General features: G+C 34.7%; 1 protein-coding gene across 7 annotated transcripts; it reads left to right on the top strand.

Moving 5' to 3' along the window:
* Positions 1-9,492: 9,492 nt before the first annotated feature.
* Positions 9,493-26,241, top strand: LOC130798631 (diacylglycerol kinase 1). 7 transcript variants are annotated; one of them, XM_057661698.1, is made up of 10 exons: positions 9,493-9,759; positions 10,246-10,277; positions 10,494-10,535; positions 10,632-12,009; positions 13,139-13,505; positions 14,067-14,143; positions 15,601-15,720; positions 16,701-16,865; positions 17,637-17,774; positions 25,312-26,241. In XM_057661698.1, the coding sequence occupies exons 4-10, from the start codon at positions 10,855-10,857 to the stop codon at positions 25,462-25,464; spliced, it is 2,175 nt and encodes a 724-aa protein (XP_057517681.1). In that variant the 5' UTR covers positions 9,493-9,759; positions 10,246-10,277; positions 10,494-10,535; positions 10,632-10,854; the 3' UTR covers positions 25,465-26,241. The 7 variants fall into 7 exon arrangements, 6 of the variants coding, with proteins under 6 accessions (XP_057517681.1, XP_057517680.1, XP_057517678.1 ...); XM_057661697.1 differs by having other exon boundaries at positions 10,246-10,342; XM_057661695.1 differs by having other exon boundaries at positions 10,494-12,009.
* Positions 26,242-27,606: the final 1,365 nt, after the last annotated feature.

Genomic DNA, 27,606 nt, shown 5'->3' with positions numbered 1-27,606 from the left:
AATATTTATCCGACTTTGTAATTAATATCGTATCTATCTGATCCAATTTTTAAACGGATTTAAAATTATGTAAAAATAAATAAAACAAAATTCAATTTTAAATCAACCCAAAACACGTGATCCGAAATGAACCATAACCCAAACAAACATCTATACCGTACGAGTCAAGCTACCATATGGGACAGACAGACAAGATACGAATCGCGAATCACCGTAAGTCCGTAATTGACATCGTGTGTTTTACAAGAGTCGCTCCCTCCTATTCATAGATAAAGGGATATTTGGGTTTTGCACCAAAATCAAAGATGGATAGGAAACCACTTAAAAGTGGGTGGAAAAATTTCTTTTTCCATAAAGGGCATTAATATTTATGTGTTATTGTGTAGTTGTAGTAAGGGTAAAAGGATAAAAAAAAATGATAAAAATAAAAATAAAACATAATCAATAAATTGATCCAATAAAAAAATATTCCTAAATTAACGAATAGGAGGGAGTATACATCTCACAGACTCACACAATGTCAACCAAAAATGGTATAATATCGTGGTTAGGCTCATTCAACTAATATATTCCGTAGAAAATAATACAAGGTAAGATTATCTCTTGAATAATGCTGCATTGGATATATTGTATCATAAATTTATGTATTTATATAATTATATTAATATTAACATTTTGGTTGGATCGAGAGATTGGAGGGAAAAAATTGAGATTATTGATGGAAAAAATAGATAGCTATAGATGTGTTTCTGATCTATATTAAGTTGTATTTATGTTGCTTGGCATGCTTGCTATCAATAATAATAAACAAATTAATTTAAAAAAAAAAAAAAAGTTGCGTGTATTTGATATTTAAGCATTGATATCTCGTTTAGGCCGATTTGTCTACATTTTTTGATTTACTTATATTAGTCTTTCTTTACCAATTAATTACCACTTACCAGCATTCTGGCCACTATATGCCATTTGTTTTTCATCAAATAAATAAAAAAAATCCAATAATAGTAGATGCATTGAACAAGTAATTCCATTGAGTATAATTATAGTAAATTAGGATACAAACTTGTGCAATGCACGGATTTTTAATTATATTAATATTTTAATAAAATTTTAGAATGAAAATTATACTTTACATTTTTTCTAAATTCAAAATTGTTCTTATGATAGTCTAACAATGTAAATGACCGAGTTTAAAGATCAATTAATTGAATTTTAGGTAGCGTTTGAAAACACGAATTTCATTTGAATTTTTGTAATTCAATTCAAAAAATTGAAATTATGGATTTAAATTCCAATTCCAATTCCTCAATCTCGTTTGGAAATCAAATAATTGAATTCCTATATTTCAAATCCACATAGTTGTTTGAAAAATATTGGCATTTGAATTCCCAAATTTAAATTCTATAACATTGTTTGGATAACCTTGTAATTACATTCAATCAAAAATATTAAATTTAAATTTTTAATGATTAAACGTTCATTATCATGGGAATGACATGATACATATCATGAAAATTTACACTACAAAATTATTTCCATTGCCACTAATTATTCAGTTAGTCTGAGAGATATATTTTAAGCCCAACCCATTAAAAATTAATGTCTACTTTTATTATTCTTAATGCTTACTTACCTATCCTTAATGCCTACTTTTAATATCTTAAATGTTTACTTACATTATTTTTAATGCTTATTTACAATATTTCAAAAATTATATAATGGGTTGGTCCAATTAGAGATGGTCTCTCAAAGAGATCGCCACTCACAAGAATTTGTGCTAATTATTACCGTTGATCAAACGGGCCCATTGCTACCTGTTAAGCAAAAGTAGTTGCTTTACCAGAGTAAACAACTACTCTTATAAGAGACCGTTTTCCAAAGAAGCAACCTCAAAACAAGAAGTTTATATTTTTATTTTCACTTTAATTTTTATTAGTTGGGTTATTTAGCCCATATATTTAATGCATCTATCAGAGAGACCGTCTATCACAAAAATTTGTGGAGTAAATGGTAACTAGCTATTACTCCTCTAAAACCTTATTACTCCCAGAAAATTTGAAAAAAATAAGATTATTTAACAATTTTATTCCAAAAACAAGCTTTGTAAAAACTTTATTCCAAAAACAAGTTTTGTAAAAACTTTATTCCCAAAATAAGCGTTCGTACATCCAAACCTAGGCTTGGTGTAATGTCGCTGTTACTAACCGCGAATTAAAAAAAAATTAAAAAATGAAAATAAATAAAAAATAAAAATTAGTAAAGCCTCAAGTCACTGTTACTAACAGTGACTTAATGCGTTTTAAGTTTCTTTTTCGTCATTTCAGTTATTTCCTCATTCCAGCCTACGAGATTAAGGAGTTGACCAGTCAACCTTAAAGTCGCTGTTAGTAACATTGTTAGTAACAGCGACTTGAGACTTTACTAATTTTTTTTTATTTCGCTGTTAGTAATAGTGACATTACACCAAGCGTAGGTTTGGATGTACAGACACTTATTTTGGGAATAAAGTTTTCACGAAGCTTATTTTTTGAATAAAGTTGTTAAATAATCTTATTTTTTTCAAATTTTCTTACTCCCAAGGGATTTATGGCTGATTCTTGTTGGTGGACATGAAGTCCAATCCTATTCACTAGTCATTTGTAGTTTTTTAGACTGGTCGACCCAAATGCTTAAATGGGCCCATTTTGAACTTTTTTTAAAAAAAAAAAAATTGAAAAGAAAAGCAAAAAAAATATGAAAAATTTACATAATAGCCAAAGTGTCAAAATATTTTCCAAGATAAGCAATTTTAATATATATTTAATATAAAAAAAATAAAAAATATTTGGGCTGAATAGGAATTGAAATTAGGGAAGTTATGGGTTGGAAATGAAGAGTTTGTTTTTTACTTGGGTTGGAATTGTGATGAAATTGGACTAATTTCAATTTCAATTTTTCAGCTTAGTCAGATAATGGAATTGGGCCAATTTCATCAATTCAAATGAAATGGCCCAATCCAAACATACATTTATGTCATTTTAGTTTTAAATAACAATTGATGGAAAAAAAGGTTATAATAACTTTAAGTAATTTCCTAAATTGTTGTATAATTTTATTCGCAATGGCATTTTATTGTATAATTTTCTAAATAGTGTAATTCCAATTGCATTGGAATAAATATAATGTATTCTGTAATATAATTTCGACGTGAAGTAATTCTAAAATTTTATCAGACAATATATAATGTTCTACACAGTATATTGATATTTCCCATTATAACTTTTTAAACAGTGTATTTATATACAACTGTGTAATTAGAATAGTTGTTATTTATTGCATCTATTAATGTATGAGTTTTTCCGAAAATATACATTTGTAAATATGATAAGTGTAAAAAATGCAAATCAGTCAAATTTCATTAATACTATCCAATAAAAAAAAGATAAATAACTTGCTCACATTCAAACTTCCTTTTTGCTATTATACAGTAAAATTAATATAATTTATGATTAAAATAGAACCCTCACTAAAAACAAAAACTTGAGTTGAAACAAAAATATATAGTTGAAACTCACCACATTAAAAAGTCAACTTAATATTATTGCAATATTGCTAATATTTAATGAATATTTGCACCTCTTTTTCTTAAAATTAAATTTTCAACAATACTTGTCTAATAAATTCTAATAATACTTCCTCCCTTCTAAAATACTTGCAACGTTTATTCTTTTATACGGTCCAATACACTAATTTAATCTTTAATATTTACAATTATGTATAATAAAAAATTATAAAAATTTGATATTAATAATCTTTGCAACAAGATGAATCATACAAGATCTCACTTGACTATGTTTTAACTTGTAGATTACAAATTATTCATAAATCAAAGGAGATAAGTGAATAGTTTCTATAAATTTTTCCAATATTGCGAAAAAATTAAAACGGAGAAAATATATCACAAAAATTTATACGCAACGATTGTATGGGTATAACCACTGCACTCTTAAAGTCTACGGTTCAGTTTTTTTTATTAATACTCTTGTACCAAATTTAAGATTTTTTGGGCCATTGTTAAGATTTATACTTGGAATTGACAAATATACAAATATATTAAAAAAATTTAAAATAAAAAAATGTTTGAAAAATGCTAATCAGCTGGCTTTTAGGCTACCATATTAACGCTAATTTGGTTAGCTTTTTGGTTTTCGCTTGTTGGCTGAATTTTTTTTTCATAAACAATAGTTATAGTTATAGTCATCAACCAAGTATCCAAGACAAAGTTTTGGTTCAGTAGAGAAGATAAAAAACATACTATATTCTACCCTGCAGTCAAATAAATCCTCAAATAGAGAGCCATGCAAAGGAGTGATGAGTAACATTGAGCCTACATATGAAAGATTACTTGCAAATTACAACACAAGCTAAACTATATTAAGCTGTTAAGCCATAATTAAAAGACAAATAAACAAATAAATAGTTGAGTAACAAAAAGTCTAAATAAACAAATTAAATTAGTAGCTGGACAAAAAGAGCCTGTTGAAAGATATCATTATTAGTCTATGACGTGAATATGCCATCTCCAATTACTCAAATATATTTTGTTTTATAAAATATTTCTCTAAACATGTAGTTCATTAAGCTAGTGTAAAAGCAATAAAAACAACTAATACTATCATCAAAATTCAAACAAGATAATAACCAACAAACATTAGCCAAACACCAGTTGAATATGTTATTTTTTGAGATAAAAGGAAACTGTCTTTTCATTTCATTCAAAATATTTGATTGGATGAAAGAAGTTTCATCCATATCATACAACAACCAAAATCAATAGACTTGTAAACAAGCATATGTGCTGCTTGTTACGGTCTCTGTAAAAACAAAAGAAAATGTACAAGATATAAAATCATTAATAAGATTTTTATAACGATTAATAATAACTCAAATTCAGAAATATCAGTTTTAAAATTTTTCATAGCTTCAACAACTCTTTGCGTGTCTAGTTCAAAACATAGCTTAACTCCATTATCAATAGCCCATTTCATTGCAAATTCCAAAGCTTTCGCTTCTAAAATGCTTGAATAATTTTCGCCTCTAATATGAAAATCTGATACTGCTGCTTATACTTCACCTATATGGTTTTTGAGAATACCACCCCAACCAAACATATTAGTTTCCTTAAAACTTGCTCATCTACATTAAACCACTACTTGTTTAGATATAAAGCATTCTAAGAAATAGCTTTCACACATATGACTTTTTAGATGCGTCGAAATTTATCATTAACAAACCACGATCATTGAACATAAGCTTGTTCCTGTGAAAAAAGAGGCTGGACATCCACTGAATTATCATTCCAAAATCTATCATTTCAAACATTCCAAAGACGTCAAGCAAAACAAACATACAAAGGAGCTTTTGTACTATCATAAGCATATAATATAGCACGTATTTAGTTCCGGAAAGAACTAGCATTAAACTGGTCCATTGGTAAAACAAGCTCAAGCCTCTTTAGCAAACACACAAAATATAACCCTTTTCATTTTAGTTCGACTTATGTGAGACCGTCTCACCATAAGATAACTCATTTCATTAGTTCATTTCTTTAATTAATTACTTTAAAATTTTAAATGATCATTTTAACGCACTAAATATATATGGCCCAACCCAATAACAATAATCTCATAAGATCGACACATTAATGAATTTATTCCTTCACAAATTATTAAATGAAACGATCTCATGTATATTAGTGTGTTAAAGTAATCCCTTGCAATTTTAAATGGTAAATTGCAAAAATAAAATAATTACTTCCTTCGTTCCATTGAATTTGCATTATTTTTCATTTTGGTCCGTTCTACTTAATTTGCATCATTTCTATTTCTAGACAATGACCTACCAATTTCTTTTAATCTTATCTATACATTTTAACTTTCTTTTAATTCCATCAATACAATTTATTCTCTTTCTTCATTTATTTCCATTCTTTTAGAATAATAATATTACTCTGTAATGCAAATCAAAGAGGAAAGACTAGTATATGAGGCTGAGCCCGTCTCAAAATGAAACGGTCTCAAGACGAACTTTTTTTTTTTTTTTTTTTTTTTTTTTTTTTTTTTTTTCTTGACATGAGACGTTAACGAATCTATTCCCAATCTATGGCCAAAATAAAAAAAAATTCCCACTTTCCTTAAAATGGGAAAGTATTTCCAAGTTTACCGTCCACATAGGATTGCTTTGAGAAATTTTTTTTTTTTTTTTTTTAATAAAACCGCTACATGAAATGGCGGTTTTATTCATGCATCTGAAGTAAAACGCCATCTGAGATGGCGGTTTGGTTAAGTGAATTTTTTTTTTAAAAAAAAAAAAAATTAATATGTGGAGTAAACCGCCACTTGAAGTGGCGGTTTGGTATCAATACAAAACAGCAGCTTCCTTCGACATTTTTCACAATTCATTTTGCTCTTCTTGCTTCTTGCCGGTATAACCCTAAAAAAAAAAAATTTCTTCACTCTCATTTACTTTAAATTTACAATTACTCTCATTCCACTAAACTAATCAACTACATTCCCATCTTCTCCTTGTGTACTAGTTTATTTTCATCCTCATTTAAGGTATGAATAAAACCCTAATTTTTGTTCAATATGCAAATTGTTTATTTTGTTCATTATTGTTTTGAATTGAAGTTATAAAAACGTTAAATGTTTGTTACATTCTATTGTTTTCATGATTTATGCTTACGTTTTACACATTTGTAATTGAATTTTAGGATTTGTTTTGTATGCATATAAAGTGTTTGATGAAATGCTTCAATGAAAGTTTATTACTTTGTAGTAGACCTGGGAAAATGGTCGGTCGGTCGGGTTTTGGGTCGGATCAATTTCGGTCGGGTTATTTTCAGGTCGGGTCAGTTTCGGATCAGGTCAGTTTCAGGTCGGATCACTCTGGGTTTCGGGTCGGTTCGGATTGACCCAACGGGTTACCATAAAACATTAGAATATCCAATCGACTAATTCAACATAAAAAAAAATCATTAAAATGTCTAAAAAAAATCATTAGAGAAATTACATGTACGATTTTCAAAAAATAGTTGGTATGTCAGGTTCATTTAAGTGCAAGAAAAATAGGGGAATTAATACTTATTTTGAAAGACTTGTAAGATACGCGCTTTATAAAAGTTATTTTGTTTATTATAATTGTAACATAAGATAAAAATGACGTTAAAATTATCTTCACAATTTTCATGTTGGAAAGATATACAACTAACTAAGTACTTATTTCGTCTTATAAGATACGCGTTTTATAATTTAGGGTAGCGACATTCGTTTTTTGAAAAGCTCATTCAAACGTGCGAAACGTTCGTATAAATTATATTGATTTGCTTACTGAAATGTAGAAGAATTAAAAGCTCATTTGACTGATTTAACAAGATACATGTATTCAATTAAGATGATTATAACGTCCAGTTTTTAAAGAAAAATAATTACGATGGCTAAAAACACGTTAAATACGTGTTTTTTGATATCTATTGATGAGTTATAGGGTTCAAGTGATATACTCAATATGTTGAGATACTTTGAAAACTAAAATTTTATTTGAAATGAATTCTAACATTGAAATTACTCTAAAAATTGATATTATATCTGTCAAAACGGGTCGGTTTCCGGTCGGTTTTCGGTCGGGTAATTATCGGGTCGGTCATGTTTCGGATTAAGTCGCTTTCGGGTCGGTCGGGTTCGGGTTTTGTCGGGTCGGGTCCCGGGTTCATTTTCGGGTCCGATCAAATTTTCCCAGGTCTACTTTGTAGGGTTAGTTTAATGGTTTTTGTATATATTCATGCTATTTTTAGCTACTAGGGGTGAAATGAACTTTCTAACAAGTGTTGTAATACCTTAATATCACAAATTCTTGTATTCAAATTTACACTTCCCTTACTCACATTCAACAATTAAGTGTATGTGAAATCAAATGAAAAATATGTTTGTACTTGCAGAATATGGATCATTATCCCGTTATAGTGTATTGGGGTGGGGAAGTAAGTTATACTGGATCCGATGTTGGATATAATGGAGGATTAAATACAGTGATGTTTATCCATCGTCAAAATACGACTTTTGAGGTGTTTGTTAGCAAAGTGTATGATGTAATTGGTTGTGATCGCAACTCTTATATGTTAAAAATAGAGATGAAATACCCGGTGACTGGGAAAAATGTGTTAGTCCCTATGAAGAATGATGAAAGCATAAGTGCTCTTGCTTATGCGGCATCACAAGCCCCTGGAACGGCAATGGAGGTTTATGTTGAATTGGTTGCAAATTTGGATAATGCGAGGGAAGTCATGACTAGCATGGAACTTCCAGAATCAGGTCCTAGTGTACGCCATGATACATTCACAGAAATGTTAAGTAACCCGAATTACGTTTTAAGTAACTCTTTTAACAATATAATGATAACAAACAGGCTGAGCGCATCCGATCGGTGCTCATACAATGTAATGACACGATTCAAGGGGCCGCTACATCGCCAGTTGACGTGGGGTATCGGCTATGTTCTCAGACCTTAGGCTCCATTAACGCGTCGTTGACCGATGCATTGAGTCAGGCGGGTTATGAGTACCTCATACCGACTCCACCCGTCATTGGCGAGGTAGATGACGCATTCCACACTCCTTCTCCAAGGAGTTCAGCCCATCGAGGTAGCTCTTCCGGAGGATCCAGTTCTCGGTCCACAAGAGGCCACCAGCGTTCATCTACTCGAGGTCGGTCTTCCAGATCGCCATCGACATCCGCTACTATGTCGTCGTTCGTTCCCCCGTCTTCCATCAACACTCCTCCTCCACATCCATCGCCTCCGCAAAGGATTATCACATATCAGCGTGCTAGTCAACGACGAGCTCCTGCTCTTAATGTCATTGCGGAGGTTGACGAGTTCACACCATCATCATCCACCGGTGCGCAAAACAAAAGGGGCCGGGGGTTGTAGTTTAACAAACTTTGTATATTCTTATATGACTTGAACTTCTTGTATGAGTTTCCATAATTGTAATATATCTTTGTATTATTTTCATATTTATTTTTTTTAGAACAAGCCGGTTCGTAATTGATTATTATGGAATTGATGGTATTGAACTACTTTAATGCATGTTGCGTTCAATATTTTAAAATGAAAGAAAAAAAAAAAAAATCAGGCAACAAGCAAACCGCCACATGAAGTGGCGGTTTACCTGGACCAAACCGCCACCTGAGATGGCGGTTTGCCTTCACCAAACCGCCACTTCATGTGGCGTTTTTGTGCTTAAGGCAAACCGCCATCTCAAGTGTCGGTTTTGTCTTAAAAAAATAAAAAAAAATAAATAAATTTTCCACGTGGACGGTATTGTGGGAAATAATTTCCCAAAAAATGCAAAGTGAGAATTAATCTGTTTTTTAGCATTAATCTGGGAATAGATCCGACGTTAACATGATTCTTATAAGTGGACCCACATTCTGGAAAGAGCCAAGTTTACCGACAGCCATGTGTATCGAATTAAACAAGATTCATTTCAGAGTACTTTCATTTACCCCAAAAGAATCCAACCCCACGTCGACGTCGGCAATAGGAATGCATTCCATACTTCTCCCATAAACAACAATATTCATGAATAAGGATCATTTCTCATTGTTGATTTTTTTTATAAGTACTGTTTTGCTTTAATCGATTCCAAAGTTTGCTCTTCAATTTATTTTCGACATCTTCCGGCGTTCTCCCTTAGGGTTCCCGTTTCCTCTCATCTTTTTGGTAAGTTATATTTATTTCCCTTTCGAATCATTTTTCATTGATTTTATTTCACGTTCACATTGAGCTTCTGTATTTGTTGCGCTCCTAAAATATGATCGATTTTGTTGTTTGATTGATTTTTTTACTTATTTGAATTTGGTGTGGATTTTACTTTTTATTTTTAGTTCGAGTTCAAATTGAAGTTAGGGAATCAAACTTCCTGCAAAGCAATCAATTAACTGTTTACTGACTGAATTCGATGCAAAAAATAATAGTTTTATGTATTTGTTGGAGTAAATTTCTAAATCTGCTTGGCTTACTAGATGATGACTCCTTGTATTATGATAAATATCTCAAAGTTAGGCAAAATATTGCGTTGTTACTTGTTAATGAAACTTCTTGGCTTTGTTTTTACCTTTTCTTTCTGTGAATGATATCATCTTACTGTTAGCAGACTTTCTTTTAGCGTTTCCTTTGAATTAAAGCTATTTGTTCTTTGCCTTGCAGGTTTTTGTGCATACAGTCCTTCATCCTTTCCCGTGCGATTATCCTTTCCCTTGTGTTTATGATAACATAATCTACGTTATAACTTGCTTAAGAAAATGTATATGCAATTTATTAGATTATTAAGTAAAGTTTAATATATATCAACCGAGACAACATTCAACGTTAAACTGTAGAACATCCTCAATATATGATATTGGCGATTCCTTTCAATATTAGTAATCACTTGTTAATTGTTCTCTGCCTTGCAGGTTTTACGGTATACATTCCTTGATCCTTGTGCTTTTGATGAGGTTTAAGTGCTATCAATTTCGTTTCATGCTCTCTGACTGAAGTAAGTTGTTGCAAAGTTGTAAACTAAATATTGAGAGGATCTTTCTTTCATACAGTTATGATGGGGCGGAGATGTTAGTTACTTGATGTGGGCTGATTAGTTGAATGGTGGCTTTATGTGATGTCATCCCCATGGTTTTGTGTTTGGAAAGTTAGTGGTTTGGTAATTAGGGAATAGATGTGTTGGAAATGAGAGTAGCAGTTGAATTTGTCTGCCCTGTTAAGAAGATGGTTTGTAATTATCAGCCTTTTATGTTGTAGAAAGTTACATAGTGAAGAATGGATGATCTTTCTGATTTTTTGGTTGGCAAGAATACGAGTGAAGTGGCTGTTTCGCGTTTTTTTATCCTTTCTTGCTTTCTAGCTGGTCTTGTTGGTATCTTGACTATATTATTCACTGCTTTTCAATGGAGAAGAAATATCAATTTGACTTGGATGAAGGCTGTAGCAAGATCCAAAAAAAATCCAAAGGCAAAAAACAAAGCTCCTGAAGCTGCACATAATTGGATTTTGGAGTGTGTTACCCGTGCAAAGAATTGGAATTGTTGTGTATGTTTAAAATCTTTTTCTCCTTCTCAAACTCTAGGACCGATGGCGGCTTCAGACAATTTTATCAACCGATGTAGCGTTTGTGGAGCAGCTTCTCACCTAGTTTGCTCTCCGAATGCACATAAGGATTGCAAGTGTATTTCGATGCTAGGATATGAGCATATTGTTCACCAATGGGCTATTCGGTGGATAGAGATTACAGATCAAACTGATGAAACTTCTTTCTGCAGCTATTGTGAAGAGCCATGCAGTGCGTCTTTTCTTAGTGGATCTCCTATATGGTGCTGTCTATGGTGCCAAAGGCTAGTGCATGTTGATTGCCACACCAACATGTCTAATGCATCAGGAGATGTATGTGATCTTGGTCCGTTGAGACGATTGATTTTGTCTCCGCTGTGTGTCAGGGAATTGGGCCGCTCATCTTCTGGTGGAATTTTGAGCTCAATTACTCAAGGGGCGAATGAAATTGCTTCCACTGTACGGGGACGTATGAGAAGTCAAAGCAAAAGGCAAAAATATAAAAATAGTTCCTCAGGTGATCCAGTTGATGGTGGTAAGGCTTATAATATGTCCACTGATACTCCAAGTACCGATGTCACAATTAATGGATTTCATAGTTTTGAGGACAATCATAATGGTGATTGTAATGCAGCAAATCAAAATTGTAATGGAGATGTAGATAAGCATACTGAACTAAAATCTGATCTTAAGAAAAGTACATCATTTTCTCAGAAAGATGACCATGTTGTTCAAAACCTAAGATATGCCATTCTTGATCTTCCGGTTGATGCAAGACCTATTTTAGTGTTCATAAATAAAAAGAGTGGAGCGCAGCGCGGTGACTCGCTTCGTGTGCGGTTGAACATGCTACTTAATCCAGTTCAGGTTAGTTGACCAAATTTTGTTGAAATTAATGTTTCATTCAAAAGATTTTCAAGTTTTCTTTTACAAAGGGTTTCTGTTTTCAAAAATCGTGGTGAATCCCCTATCTGTGCTCCTGGTGACTAGCTTTATGTGGAAGAATTTTCGGTCAAGTTCCTTCTCTTCCCTCTCTGAAAAAAGAATGTGCATGCAAGAGGGAACACTATTATATGCTTATAAGTTGTATGGAATGAAACAAACTTCTATAGAGTATTCTTAGTCTCTTAGATTCTTGGTGGTTGGATTTTCAAGGAATTGCTTTCCTCAAGCTTTTTGGTTTGATGGTTTATATTTTAATATATTATTGTAAAATGACTTATTCTGAGGATGTTTGCTACTAAGGGTCAATTCAAAGCAACCTCTTTGGTTATTGTACTAGGGTATGGTTATGTGCAATTGACTCCTCCAAAACTTGCCCAATTGTGAGCCATATAGTGACATCATGATAATGAAATGTTGATTTCTTGAAGTTGTGATCTTTATTTTATCTGTGCTTCACTACTATTAGAGAACTTATGTATGCATATTCCATCGTACTCCATCTGCCCTCGTTATTTTTCCCCTCATAGCAACATATTGGAGGGTGAAATGTCGCTATTGGAGGCTTCTTTTGAATGGGATTTTTCGGTTTTGGATCGAAGAGCCACCTTAGTAATCTTTGAAGATGTTGCATCTTTGCCATTTTTTGGGCCTTTTTGGATAAAAAGACATAGAAGAACGTTTAAGGATAAGTGTCTTCCATCAGATGTAGTTTGGGAGAGAGTCAAGTTCCTAGCCTCGCTTTGGTTTAAGGCTAATGGTTTGTTTTTGGGTATTCGTCAGGAGATCTTTGCAGGAGTCATTGGAGTTTCTTGGTGTAATTTTTGTCTCATTCCTCTTTTTGTTCCCTTCTTATAGTTTTTAATAATTCTTTTATTTCTAAAAAAATGCATTTATCAGAGGTGAAGTTATTGGGAGGAGTACATTCCCATTGTTGACTGGCTTTAGGTAGATGTACAGAACCTTGCCATTTGTGTGTGTGTGTATCTTTACACTCTTTCTTTTTCCTACTAGATCTTTCTTTCTGATATCGGATAACTTTGCCCGTATGCAGGTTTTTGAGTTGGGTCCAAATCAAGGGCCTGAGGTTGGCTTGTACATGTTCCGAAAAGTGCCACACTTCCGAATTCTTGTTTGTGGTGGAGATGGAACTGTAGGTTGGGTTCTGAACGCTGTAGATAAACAGAATTTTATTTCTCCTCCTCCAGTTGCAATTCTCCCAGCTGGAACAGGAAATGATCTTGCAAGAGTTCTTTCTTGGGGTGGTGGGCTGGGATCATTAGAGAGACAAGGAGGACTTTGTAGAGTATTGCAGGACATAGAGCATGCTGCAATGACTATTCTGGACCGATGGAAGATATCAATATTGAATCAGCAAGCAAGAGAACTTCAACCCCCCAAATTCATGAATAATTATCTAGGTTAGTCAAACAAAAATCTCATACTTTGTGGCTTATTGCTATGGAAAATCAATTACCATTGTCTTTGTTTACTAATCTAATTTTGGAATACATTTTCCATGGTAGTGTTTCGAAAATTTTCTTTGGTCGGATGAGCTTTTATCTTTTGTAGAAGGTTCTCAAGGTTTAGCTTAATTATGGTGAATTTAATTCGATAAAAGTTTAATTTGCTAGAAACCTGTGTTATAGGATGCTAATACATCATATTTTCATCTGTTATTATTTTTGGAATTTTGATTTCTCTTTTATTTGTTCTTTTTTGGGGCTAGAATCAAGGTCTTTCGTATGGAAATTCATCTCTGTTTGCACATTTCCTTGCACTGTTCCTTTTACATTTGTCAATTTGAACCTTACAAAACTTAGCTATATGATTGTGTCAGAGGCTGATTCGATTCACTTTGTTTTATTTTGGTTACTAACTTACTATGATAACTTGTTATCCTACTCATATCTTGTACTCATGTAATTGCTGTGACGTTCATTCAATCATTATAATTGCTCAGTGCATTTGTTATGCTGCAGGAATAGGTTGTGATGCAAAAGTTGCTCTAGATATACATAATCTAAGGGAAGAAAATCCTGAGAAGTTTTACAGTCAGGTAAACAACCATAATGTTTAATTATTGTATAATGTGTGCGACATGCATACTTGGAATAGGTAAGATTGTTTGAGATCTTATTAGATATTATCAAATGGAGTTCACCTTAAAATGTGGTAGGGGAACTAAGTTATCTTGAAATGCAAAAGATTAATGTGAAGTCTTCTCTAAGATGCTGCTGCTATGTGGCTCTATATGAGTTTTGAACATGAATATCAGATAGTTAAAGTTCATAGATTGTTAGGATACTTCCTTTTGGGTTTTTTCATGGTGTGTGCTTAGCTAAGTGATAAATTGTTTTTAAGTGATATATATATTTTTTTTTACTTATTGACCAAGATATAGTATTTTGCTCAGTCTACTGAAATTAATCTTGCCATTATTTTATAGGGTTTAGATTAAGAATATTGGATCTGTATGTGGATGAAGCTATTGATGACTAAGAATTGGCTTAGGACTTACATATGGAGTAGGATGTGTAAAATTAGTGGTTTGATCAACAAAGAGCCTATGGCTGGCTTTTGACTGCTGGAGGGAAGGAACAAGAGATAAACGGGGGAAGTTTACAATGTTGATTGTTTATGAGGTGGATCTAAGAACATAACTATGTTGCCAATGGTATACAATTAACAACCTACATAATTTTGACGACCTTGTTTGTTTAAATTTGCTCTAACAAAAGAAAATAAAGTTCCCTTACTGAGTTACTGGTTTTAATCTTCTTCGTCTCCCATATTTTTGATCATTAAAGACATAACAAAAGAAGATAAGTTGTTTGAATTTACTCTCCCTCAAATTTGAATATCGGAATAGTGAGTGTAGTTTAAAACCATGATTCGGTAGGTCAGATCCCTGACTTTTTCTTTGGTTTATTTTAAATCTTTCCATAATTCCTTTGCAAGGCATTTGGTATGAAAAAAAGGAAATCAGAGTAGTTGATTGAAGAAATGACTTCTACCACGAGTGTGTATTCTCAAGTTTTTCTGTCCTCAGTTTTGCAACTAAATAACTGTTCACTTCTGCGCTTGTATCAAGTTTCCATCTCAAGTCTTCTTTTTGTAGTTTCTTTCTTTTTGGCTTGGATCAGTGTGAACTAATTGGCAGCTCTGAAACTACGAGATTCATTTTTTCCTTTTCGTTATACAAAAACTACAAATGTATTTATGTTTTTATGTACACTTGTAAAGCTAGACTAAATAAAACTAAGCTCAAATAATTGGGCTCTATCCTCCAAGTAGGAGGGAATAACCCAACAATAGTCACGCTTGTGAAGTTAGCGCAATGCTTGGTCTTAAAAAACATAATGGAGACTCCTAAATGGCAGGGAAATCTACCAATTAGCTACCTCATCAACGATCGTTGAGATTTGGTTGTTCCTTGTGCTGCTTTAAGTTGGTCCTATTTTGTGTTTAAAATTAGAATTTATTTTCTGATCGCTGTCAATTATTTTCTTGCAGTTTATGAACAAAGTCCTCTATGCTAAAGAAGGTGCAAAGATTATCATGGATAGAATCTTTGAAGATTTTCCTTGGCAGGTTCGTGTGGAGGTAGATGGTGTTGAAATCGAAGTACCTGAGGTATGATGATATTGTTTGATATTTATGAGCTGCTGATATCTACTCCTTATGATGTTTCTGTTTCTCTCTATTCACTCCTAGGTTTTTGGTAGTATCTAATAGTATTAAGGTCTATTACTTTATTCTTGTTGTAATTTTAACTTTTTTTTCGTAAAGATGAGAAAAAAAGCAATGTAATACAATTAGATGATAGGGTGTATCCCACATGTTAATTTAAGAGATTTTTTTGGATTGTATATTTGTATTTGTTGGTAAAATTTCTTCATGGGATTGTGATTGATATTTTTCTGAACTCTTTTTGTATACCATCTATGCCCGAATGATCTTTAGAATTTCATTTTATTCGTTTTCTGGTAAAGTGCTTTCACACTCTTACCGTGGGTTTCCTCCAATCTCTCATCCATTATCTCCCTCTCCACATTCTACTACTAGAGTAATTATAAACATTATTAGGAAACAGAAGGAGTAGCTTGCTATTTGGGTTCCTTTTTCCTTGTGGACAAACTTGAGATTGGGTTTTTATTCATCATTAATGGATTTATTTTGTTGTCTTAATTGATGCACAGGTTTTGATGGGGATATCGATTGTCACTGTCTCATCTTCAATTCTTCATTAGTATTTCCATTTTGTTGAGTTCTTGAAAATTTGTTTCTATATTATATATGCAAGTGCACGTAATTTTGTTTCTAATATTCATTAGTACCTGTTCTTGTGCTCTACTACCTGATGGACTGGATTGGATTAAATAGGATTATCTACTTTGGCCTTCCCTAGTGTTAAACTTCTGGCACTAAGACGTTTTGCAAGAGTTTGCTTGCTTTTAAAGTTGCATATGTCGGTTCATATCTTACTTGACACTGGCTTCCTACTTTCTATTTTCTGCTGTGTTCTTGCTATATGTGGACTTGGTTTTCTTGCTCTTCCTCCCCCATTTTTCCTATTTTACATTTTAGTAAGATATATTCCTAGTGGTTTGTAGGATGCAGAAGGTGTTCTTGTAGCAAACATTGGAAGTTACATGGGCGGAGTGGACTTGTGGCACAATGAGGATGAAAATTTTGGCAATTTTGATCCCCAGTCGATGCATGATAAGATTTTGGAAGTTGTGAGCATATCAGGAACATGGCATTTGGGAAAGCTTCAGGTAAAGTAGTTTTTCTGCTTTCATTAAAGTAATTGTAGTAACTAGTAAGTCAGTTAGATGCCTTTATTTCTATTTATAAGAGTGTAGAAAATGGAATAGCAAGGTAATTTTGCATCGAAATCACTTCTTGGAAAGTTTTTACTTGGGTTTGATGTTTTTTTGATAGCAGTAAAAGGTTGGAGTTGTATCTCTACGCTTGAAGACATTTAAAAGTGGTAATTTGGTGGGATAGAGAGGGGATTCAAAAATGATGCTGTAACTTTCAGATCTGTAATTTGATAGTTTTTGGATTGTATTTTTTTACAGCCTGGCAGCCAGCTGAGTTAACACCCAAAAACACTTGCTTTCTGTCATCTGTTGATATTCGCTCCGTGTTAATTTTATTTTACATTTTAATTGACATTTAACGAAATGCTGATCAATTGCAAAAATAATTGGTCCACTGGTACAGAAGTTGCCCCCTCCAAGCCCCAAGTTTTAGTGTCCAATGACAATTCCTTTTCTACTCCAGATCCCCCAAATCAGGCTTGCTTTCAACTGTCTGATGATGGATCTTTATTTGATCAATAATAGGATTTGGACTGATTATCTTAGTAGAATCATTAGGCTTACTGTCCATGCAGCGATTGTTATTTGTTAAAGGTTGAGATTTTGTTATTGATCTTCCTTAACAGCAATTCCATTGAAGTGTTTGCATTGGCTTAATGTTCCAAATGGGTAGGCCTTAAATCTTACTTTTATCTAACATCTCTCTGTTACAATTTGGTGCAGGTAGGACTTTCTCGAGCACAAAGACTTGCACAAGGGCAAAACATCAAGATCCAGTTGTTTGCTGCATTGCCTGTTCAGATAGATGGGGAACCATGGTTGCAAGAACCTTGTACATTGTACATATCTCATCATGGCCAGGTATCCCCCTCCTTCCTGTGTGCTTGTGTTTCCATTTTACTCGATTGTGATTTTCGAAGCATATGCATCTCTCAGTCAACATTTTGGAGTCTTTTGCATTTCACTTGGATTACTTGGCTAGATTGAGGCATAATTCTTTCACCTAGCATACCACAACCGGCCCATATCCTTGAGATTTAATTTAAAAAAGAGATGCGGGGTGGGGGTGGGGTTGTTGCTTGATATGAAGCTCTGCTAGTGCTAAGACACCATGAGGGAAGTTCTCATTCATTCTACACAGTTTCCAGTGAAAGGAGATTAGCCATTAGGCAAGGAACCGTTTTTATCATTGGCTGGGGTTGTTGCTCGATATGAAGCTCTGTGAATGTTAAGACACCATGAGGGAAATTCTCATTCATTCTACAGTTTCATTGAAAGGAGACTAGCCATTTGGCAAGGAACCGTTTTTATCATTGGCTGGAAGATGAGGGAAGATCTCCTTTCGCTTGGCCTTTGACTCACAGCTGAGCCACTGAGGATTATGATCTTTGTTAAGTAGTTGCACAAGATGCTCTGGTCTAAGATTTTGGAAACTTTATCTAATAACGTGGCTGGACTAAAATATATGCACTAATGTTAATGTTAACTGATTGGCTCTTATTTGAATTTTTCTGAATTTTGTTTGACTATATTTTCCTGTTATTTATTAAATTTAACAAGGTCAAAGCCTAAATCAAGTCCTTACTAGATCATACTGTGGTGGCAATGATTTGTTCTCCCTCATATGGACATGGCAAAGTTCTTATAATGGAAACTGAACGATCTAGTTTCCAGTTCTATGGAAAGTCTAGAAGAAACAGTGCCAATGTGATCTCATTTATTTTGAGGATTCCTAATATAACTACTGGTTTGTGCAAGGACTCAACCGGGTCAGCCCAATAAACCACCAATCGTATTCACATACACAAGGAAGAGGACAGCTAAGAATTAATTAATTAATATTTTTGAATATATTATGATGTCATTAATGTTGTGAATGATGTCAGCAGTTTGTTATTTCTGTTTTGTTTAAATACTTGAGGCATGCATTGTAAAGGGGTATCAAAAAGTTTGTTATTGAGCTTGCTCATTTTTGGAGAGCTCCTCCTCTCGAAGTGGGGTATTCTGTTTTGATCTTCTTTATTCACAGAAATATATATACAAACAATCTTACTGCTGCTTCTGGTAATCCTTGCTAATATATTCATACTTGCATATAGTGATTCTTTACAAACCTGGTATCAGAGCATCGTCGATCAGTGAGCAGAGAAGATGGCCCCTTCCACAGTAAATCAGAGAATCGAACAACTGGAACAAGGGGTGACGGAGATGCGTTCAATCGTGGCTGAGGAGATTGCAAATGCCCTAGCTAACTCGCGAGTTGAACAGCAGCAACAATTATTGGAACATCTCCGGCGAGAGTTGACGGTTCTTTCACTTCAGTTGGAAGGGAAGGTGGCGCACAACCGTGAGGAACAGGAGCGTTTCCAGCGAGAGGTGCGAGACTCGTTGGGGGCCCTACGCTCGCGTTACGAAGGTGAGTCAGGAGAATCAGAGGCTAGGGCACCACCACGTCGGTTTTCGCCAAATCAATTTCTTAATCAAGATGATGGGGGTATGGGTTCGAACCCAGTTAACAACGCTAATTGGAGATTCAAGAGGTTGGACATGCCCTCCTTTAATGGAGAGAATCCGGATGGATGGATCCTCCGTGCTGAACGCTTCTTTAAGTTTTACCGACTTTCAGAGGAGGATAAGCTGGAGGCGGCGGTGGTGGCGCTGGAGGGTGACGCTCTATTTTGGTATCAATGGGAGCACAAGCGTCACCCTATGACGTCTTGGGGCGAAATGAAAGGATTGATCCTGAGGAAATTCCGATCCACCTCCACCGGCACACTCCAAGAACAGTGGTTGAGTAATCGCCAGTTAGGAGGAGTAGATGAGTATCGCAGAAGATTCATAGAGCTCTTGGCTCCCTTGGAAGGTGTTCCTGAAGAAATAGCTATGGGGCAATTTATAAATGGTCTCAAGGAAGAGGTACGGGCCGAAATAAGGTTACTAGGCCCAATAACCTTGGACCATGCGATGGACTTGGCGGCAAAAGTGGAAGAGAAGTTAAGAATTGGGCCTCCTCGTAAAAATACAGCCCAAACCCAAACTTTCCCTTTTTTAAAACAAAATCCAAAATCCCTAAATACCTTTCCTCCATCTTCATACTCCACGAATCTTCCCACCTCTTCCCAGAACCAAATCACACCCCACCCTCAAAATAGAACCTTCACTCCCACAAATTTAAACCAAAAATCTGGAGAAATAAGGAGATTAACAGAGCGGGAGGTCCAACAAAAGAGAGAGAAGGGATTATGCTTCAGGTGCGATGACAAATGGTCCATTGGCCATAGATGTCGTAGAAAGGAGCTCAGTGTGTTGATTTCACAAGATGAGGAGTATGGGGAGGAATTCGAATTGATTACAGATGGGCAAACGGAGGAGATGGCGCATACAGAGATGGCGGATGAACCACAACCCGAAATATCCTTCAATTCTGTGATGGGATTCACGAGCCCTCGTACTATGAAAATGCTGGGTTACATAATGGGCAAGGAAGTAGTAGTGATGATCGACCCAGGAGCCACTCACAACTTCATTTCCAGAGAAGTGATTGAAGCGTTGGGTGTACCACTCGTACCTACAAAATCGTTCGGTGTGTCATTGGGGACAGGGGAATCCGTGCAAGGAGCAGGGTTGTGCAAGGGAGTCAACTTACAACTTCCAGGTATGGTTATTATTGAGGACTTCCTTCCTCTTCCTCTGGGAAATTCGGATGTTATTCTGGGAATTCAATGGTTGGAGAAATTGGGGACTATCATGACTAACTGGAAAACCCAAACACTAAAATTTCAGTTAGGCAGTGAGCACATAACTCTTAAGGGGGACCCTTCGCTGGGAAGGACTAAAATCTCATTGAAAGCCATGATACGAACGTTGCAGAAGGAGGGTGGAGGATATTTAGTCGAATTCAACCAAATGTCAAGTGATCCACATGAGAATGACGAGTTGGATATGGGACAAGCTCCCTCAATATTACATGGGGTTTTGCAAGAGTTTAAGCACGTTTTCAACATGCCCTTGGGTTTACCTCCTAAGAGAACCTATGATCATGCTATAGTGCTCAAAGAGGGTACCGATCCTATTAGCCTGAGACCTTATAGATATCCTCAAGGACAGAAAAATGAGATAGAGTCCTTAATTACAGACATGTTGACAGCAGGAATAATCCAACCTTCACAGAGCCCCTTTTCCAGCCCGGTTTTGTTGGTGAAGAAAAAAGATGGGTCATGGCGGTTCTGTGTGGATTATAGGGCACTCAACAAGGTGACTGTCCCAAACAAATTCCCTATTCCGGTCATAGATGAATTATTGGATGAGTTGAGTGGAGCTACGGTGTTCAGTAAACTAGACCTTAAATCAGGATATCATCAAATACGAATGAGATGCGAAGATATCCACAAAACAGCTTTCCGTACACATGAAGGGCACTACGAATTCTTGGTGATGCCCTTTGGATTGACTAACGCTCCTGCCACGTTCCAGGCAGTGATGAATGAGGTATTCCGACCTTGCTTACGGAAGTTTGTTTTGGTCTTTTTCGATGACATTTTGATTTACAGCAAGTCTTGGGATGCACATATACTGCATTTACAACAAGTATTAGAGTTGCTCTCTAGTCATCAACTGTTCGCCAATTGGAAAAAATGTGATATCGGGAAGAAGGAGGTAGCGTATCTGGGACATGTGATTTCACAGGCGGGAGTGGCGGTGGATCAATCAAAAATCTCAGCAGTGACCTCATGGCCTGTTCCTTCAAACATTAAGGAACTCCGAGGATTCTTGGGTTTAACGGGTTATTATCGTAAATTTGTGAAGGGTTATGCATCCATAACAGCCCCCCTAACTGCCCAACTCAAGAAAGATCAATTCAAGTGGAGTGAGGAGGCCACCCAAGCCTTTGCAGCCTTGAAGTGTGCTATGACCCAGGTACCAGTATTGGCTATGCCAGATTTCAATCAGCTGTTTATCATTGAAGCAGACGCATCGGGATTTGGGATAGGAGCAGTCCTTATGCAACTAGATCATCCCCTAGCCTTTTTCAGCAAAGTCTTAGGGCAACGAGCCCGGCAAAAATCAATATATGAGAAAGAACTAATGGCAATCGTTCTGTCAGTAATAAAATGGCGCCAGTATCTCTTGGGAAGGAAGTTCATTATTCGCACAGATCAACAAAGTCTCCGGTTTCTTATGGCTCAGAAAGAAGTGGGAACGGAGTATCAAAGATGGATGAGTAAACTCTTGGGGTATGAATTTGAAATTCAGTATAAACCAGGGGCTCATAACAAGGTGGCCGATGCGTTGTCACGTAAGGAACAACCCGAAATTGATTGCAACACTCTCATTTCAGCAGGAGGTATCAAATGGGAAGAATTCCAACAGGAACTACACAAGGACCCATTTATTCAGCAATTGGTTCTTGCCATTCAACAAGGAGAGACGGTGCCTAAAGGCTATAATATCGAGCATGGAAACCTTAAATACAAGGGGAGGTTAGTCATTCCTGGCAATTTGCAATTGGTTACTAAATTGTTGGCGGAATATCATGACTCAGCTATTGGGAGTCACTCTGGGGATTTTAAAACGTATCAACGTTTGGCTAGAGAATGGTACTGGCCAGGAATGAGGCGTTGTGTATCTAAATATATATCCTCCTGTATTATTTGTCAGCGCCACAAACACTCAACCCTCAGTCCGGCAGGATTACTACAACCTCTACCCATCCCATCTCAGGTCTGGGAGGACCTCACGATGGATTTCATTGAGAAGCTGCCGAAATCTCATGGTTACGATACGATATTAGTGGTAGTGGATCGTCTATCGAAATATGCTCATTTCATTCCTCTTAAGCATCCGTTTACAGCCCAAGGAGTGGCAGCAGTGTTCGTTCATGAAGTTGTCAGATTACATGGGTTCCCTTCCTCTATCGTCTCTGATCGCGATAAAATTTTCATGAGTCACTTTTGGCGGGAGTTATTTCGCCTTCAAGGCACTCACTTGAAGAGGAGTACAACGTACCACCCACAAACGGATGGTCAAAGCGAAGTGGTGAATAAGGGAGTTGAAACGTATCTTAGGTGTTTTGTTGGAGATAAACCTAAGGGCTGGAGTAAATGGCTGGATTGGGCAGAATACTGGTATAACACTTCCCATCACAATTCAATAGGAAGTACGCCTTTCAAAGCTTTATATGGGCGTGATCCTCCTGCATTGATTCGTTTTGAGAAGGGTAGTACAGCAAATTCATCTCTTGAAGAACAGTTGCAAGAACGGGATGCCATACTCGATGATTTGAAGGCTCATTTACTACGGGCTCAGCAAATCATGAAAAAAAAGGCAGATGCTAAAAGAAGGGATATGGAATTCTTAGTTGGGGATCTGGTGTTCCTGAAATTACAACCTTACCGTCAAAAATCAGTGGTTACCAGGCTACATGAAAAGCTGGCTGCGCGTTACTTTGGACCCTTTGAAGTATTGGAAAGAGTTGGGAAGGTTGCATATAAGTTAGCCTTACCTCCCGACGCCAAGATACACCCGGTCTTCCACATTTCACAGCTCAAGAAAGCCGTAGGCTCTGCTCAGGTAAACCCTACTATTCCTACTCAATTAACTGAGAATATGATTTTGGTGGTTGAACCAGAGGAGGTTTTGGGAGTTCGTAATGAATCTCTTGGAGGAAGTGTAACTGCGGAAGTGTTGGTTAAATGGAAGGGTCTGCCAGAATTTGAGGCCACTTGGGAAGACTATGCTTCTTTGAATGCTCGCTTTCCTGACTTTCACCTTGAGGACAAGGTGGCTCTTTGTGGCAGGGGTGATGCAAGGACTCAACCGGGTCAGCCTAATAAACCACCAATCGTATTCACATACACAAGGAAGAGGACAGCTAAGAATTAATTAATTAATATTTTTGAATATATTATGATGTCATTAATGTTGTGAATGATGTCAGCAGTTTGTTATTTCTGTTTTGTTTAAATACTTGAGGCATGCATTGTAAAGGGGTATCAAAAAGTTTGTTATTGAGCTTGCTCATTTTTGGAGAGCTCCTCCTCTCGAAGTGGGGTATTCTGTTTTGATCTTCTTCATTCACAGAAATATATATACAAACAATCTTACAGCTGCTTCTGGTAATCCTTGCTAATATATTCATACTTGCATATAGTGATTCTTTACAGTTTGGTGCTCTGAGCCTCGGTAATTATCAGGGGGCTTATCTTAAGAATGAATTGGTCTTTGCCTTTTTGATTGTGTATTTGTGAGGTTAACATCCCGCCTGTAATACTCTGATTTGATAAAATGTGTCGTAATAGGTAGTATATGAATTGTGCTGGGCATTGATTAAATGTTAAAGGAGGTAAATAGGATATAGAAATAAGAGGTTGTGTTTATTATGACGAAAGAGTGGTAGGATTGCCATCTTTTTTGGTCATGGAATTTGCTTGGAATATAATGGAAACAATGTCATAGCCTTATTGCCAAAAGATTGAGCCTGGCTACATAACCAATATATCGGTTACAATGGTCGTCCACATGGATTCTTCTCCATTCATTCCAACTTTTATTTTTAATTTGTAAGTCTAGATCTTTTATACTCCTATCATTTTCCACTTGTGTCCTCCAAGTCATCTTAGGTTGCCCTTGCCTTCTTTTAAAGTCTCCCGATTTTGAACTTTGTATAATTGTATCTTTCTTACCAATTCGCTAATACTCCGTCTTTGCACATGCCCAAACCATTTTAAATGATTCACTTTCTTCTTATCCTCGATATTTGCAACTCCTAAACCCTTTGTTATGTCTTTTTGTTTCAAATTCTATCTCTTAAGGTATGCCCAATCATTCATCAAAGCATTCGTATATGTGCTACTCTCATCTTCCTACTATGTTCCTTTCTAAAATCCCGGCTTCTATCCATTGACCGTTCGATTAAACTTGCCCTTTAGCTTTAAGAGCATACCTCAATACATAATATTACAATAGCCGCTCTCCAATTTTGCCACCCGGGTTCATATCTTGTTGAATGTCCCCATTACTCTAAAATATGGATCCAAGGTATCTAAAGCATCTACTTGGAGCAATTACTTTCTCTTCTAGCTTTATAGTGTCTCTCGTTATGTCATTTGTGCTAAAGTTACACTCTATATACTCGCTTTCTAGGTTATCTTGTGCAACTTGCTTTTTTTTTTCTCTCAAGCGATTTCTTTTTAATGTATCACTACCGCCCTTTGCAACTCGCTTTCTGGGTTATCCTTTGCGAATATAACCTCAGTCTGTGTAGTTGCCAAAAACTTTACATTACAATAAATGATTATTTTCCACGTGGCATTTATTTGGCATCCATGAGTCCATTTGTTGATGTTTCATTGCTATGGCTAAGATATGTTACTTGAATGTTCTCAATAAAAATTTGTAGGCGTTCATGTTGAAGAGAGCAGCTGAGGAACCTCTTGGCCATGCTGCTTCTATACTCACAGATATTTTAGAAAATGCAGAATCAAGTCAAGTTATCAACACCGCACAAAAACGAGCTCTTCTGCAAGAAATGGCGTTACGACTGTCCACATAGATGATGTCTCGTAATGTTACTGGTTGGTTGTGGTGAGTTTTTTTTTGTGGCTGTGTATAGTTGGCTTGTCTTCTGTATGTTGTAGGTTGCTGGGTTTGTACTTTGTAGGATTCTCTACTGTTGTGTTTTAAGGGAAAATTTTGTCACCCTTTTCCCTTGACTCCCAAAAGCATAATTATATATAAGATGTACAGAATTTTTGTTTTTGGACTGTGATAATAGTGGTTTCAATTTTAGAATCCTTAAAGATGCTCTCATTACTAACGATGGCAAAAAAAATAAAATAAAAATAAAAGCTTGCTTGTATTATTGTATATCCAAGCTATTTCGCTAGGTCTTAACTTTTTAATCTTGTCAGTTGCTTGTTTTTGAGAGATTTTAGCTGGCCTTGTAAAGGATAAACTGGGCAAACTAAGAAGAAATAGGTGCAGATGTGTTCTTTTACATATGCAAATATTTTAATGTGTTAATTCGTTTGACTATTATAATTATTGTAATTATTTACTTTAATATTATAAGTGATCACTTTAAGGCTATAAATAATCACTTAAAGATAGTGTGTGTATAATATTGAATCAGTCCAATAAAAATAATTTTATCGTGAAACTGTCTCATGGGAGAATTTGTGTATGCTTCAACATATCACTATTTTACATAACAATATGTTGAAAATCAAAAGTACAATGTCAAACAAATGAATAACCTATTTTCACTTCTAAAAACATGTTCAAGTAAGGAATACATGTTATTGTTATTGTTATTTTACTCGGCGGCACTTTTATTAATTTAAATTTCTACATGGATGGTATAGTGGAAAATATTTATCTTACATTGTAAAGTCCGTATTACTTTTTTTAATAATAATTTGGGAAAAGATTCTTAAATATTTTTCTTATTATAAGGTAGACTAAGCGATGAGATGATTAAATGTGATTTGAACCTATAACTTTTACCGAGAAGTAATACTTACTTTTTATGTAAGACAAAATTTGATTATCAATTGAATAAATAGTTGGCTAATACTTATTTTGTTAACTTTTAAAATTTCTCTCAAATTGGGTTTTGTACAACAATCTTCACGTTCATGATATAAATATATAAAGTACTCTCTCCGACTTGCAATGGCAAACTCAAAATGACAGTAAATTATATATTTTGTTATATTATTTATTTATTTATTTATATTTGCAATTCATGATTATGAATAAAATGTCAATTAAGAAAACCGTTACTAAGAATGGCTTTAATCACACTCTAACGCATCACCTTTCCAACTATATACATATAATACAAGTCTAAAAATCAAAAGGGCATTATTATTTGTCGCCACCCTTTTCATTTTATCGCCACCTCTCCTCCTAATGAAATTACGAATTTGCCCCTGATTTTTAAAAATTTACAAATTTGCCATTGAGTTAATAAATTTTCCTTTTCATTTTTTTTTAATTTTTTTTAATTAGTTTTATTTATATTATTATTGTTATTATTATTATCATAGTTATTATTATTATTATTATTATTATTATTATTATTACGGTTATTATTATTATTGTTATTATTACGGTTATTATTATTATTATAACGGTTATTATTATTACGGTTATTAATAATAATAATAATAATAATAATAATAATAATACTAATAATAATAATAATAATAACATTAATAATAAAAATTAAAAAAATTAAAAAAAATTAAAAAAAAAAATATCAGTCGCACAAAACGTGCGACTGACAGTCGCACAAAGCAGTCACACGTTTTGTGCAACTGATATTTTTTTTTTTTTTTTATTATTACTTTTATTATTATTATTATTATTATTATTACGGTTATTATTATTAATTTTATTATTATTATTATTATTATTATAAATATTGTTGTTGTTATTATTAAATTATTATTTTTGTTTTAATTATTATTGTTATAACTGATGTAAGAAAAAAAGCATAAAAATTGACAAACACAAAACACACAAAATTTACGTGGTTTACCGACAATGTGTCGACTAAGTCCAAATGCAGAGGAGAGAAAAACTTTATTACTAGAAGAAACCCAAAATACAAATATTGGCTAGATTATAGAAAATAAAAGTTTATAAATTACTCCAATACATAAAACCTTAGCCAAAATAGATTTTTTTG

This window comes from Amaranthus tricolor, chromosome 13 (genome assembly GCF_026212465.1).
Source record: "Amaranthus tricolor cultivar Red isolate AtriRed21 chromosome 13, ASM2621246v1, whole genome shotgun sequence".
NCBI classification, from domain to species: Eukaryota; Viridiplantae; Streptophyta; class Magnoliopsida; order Caryophyllales; family Amaranthaceae; genus Amaranthus; species Amaranthus tricolor.
Note: the sequence above shows the minus strand (reverse complement) of the source record. Positions and strands in the feature narration are given on the sequence as shown.

Coding starts and splice junctions, on each gene's coding strand:
- LOC130798631 (XM_057661698.1), top strand. CDS start 10,855: ATGGATGATCTTTCTGATTTTTTGGTTGGCAAGAATACGAGTGAAGTG. Junction 15,721..16,700: donor TTGAAATCGAAGTACCTGAG/GTATGATGATAT, acceptor AGTGGTTTGTAG/GATGCAGAAGGTGTTCTTGT. Junction 16,866..17,636: donor GGCATTTGGGAAAGCTTCAG/GTAAAGTAGTTT, acceptor AATTTGGTGCAG/GTAGGACTTTCTCGAGCACA.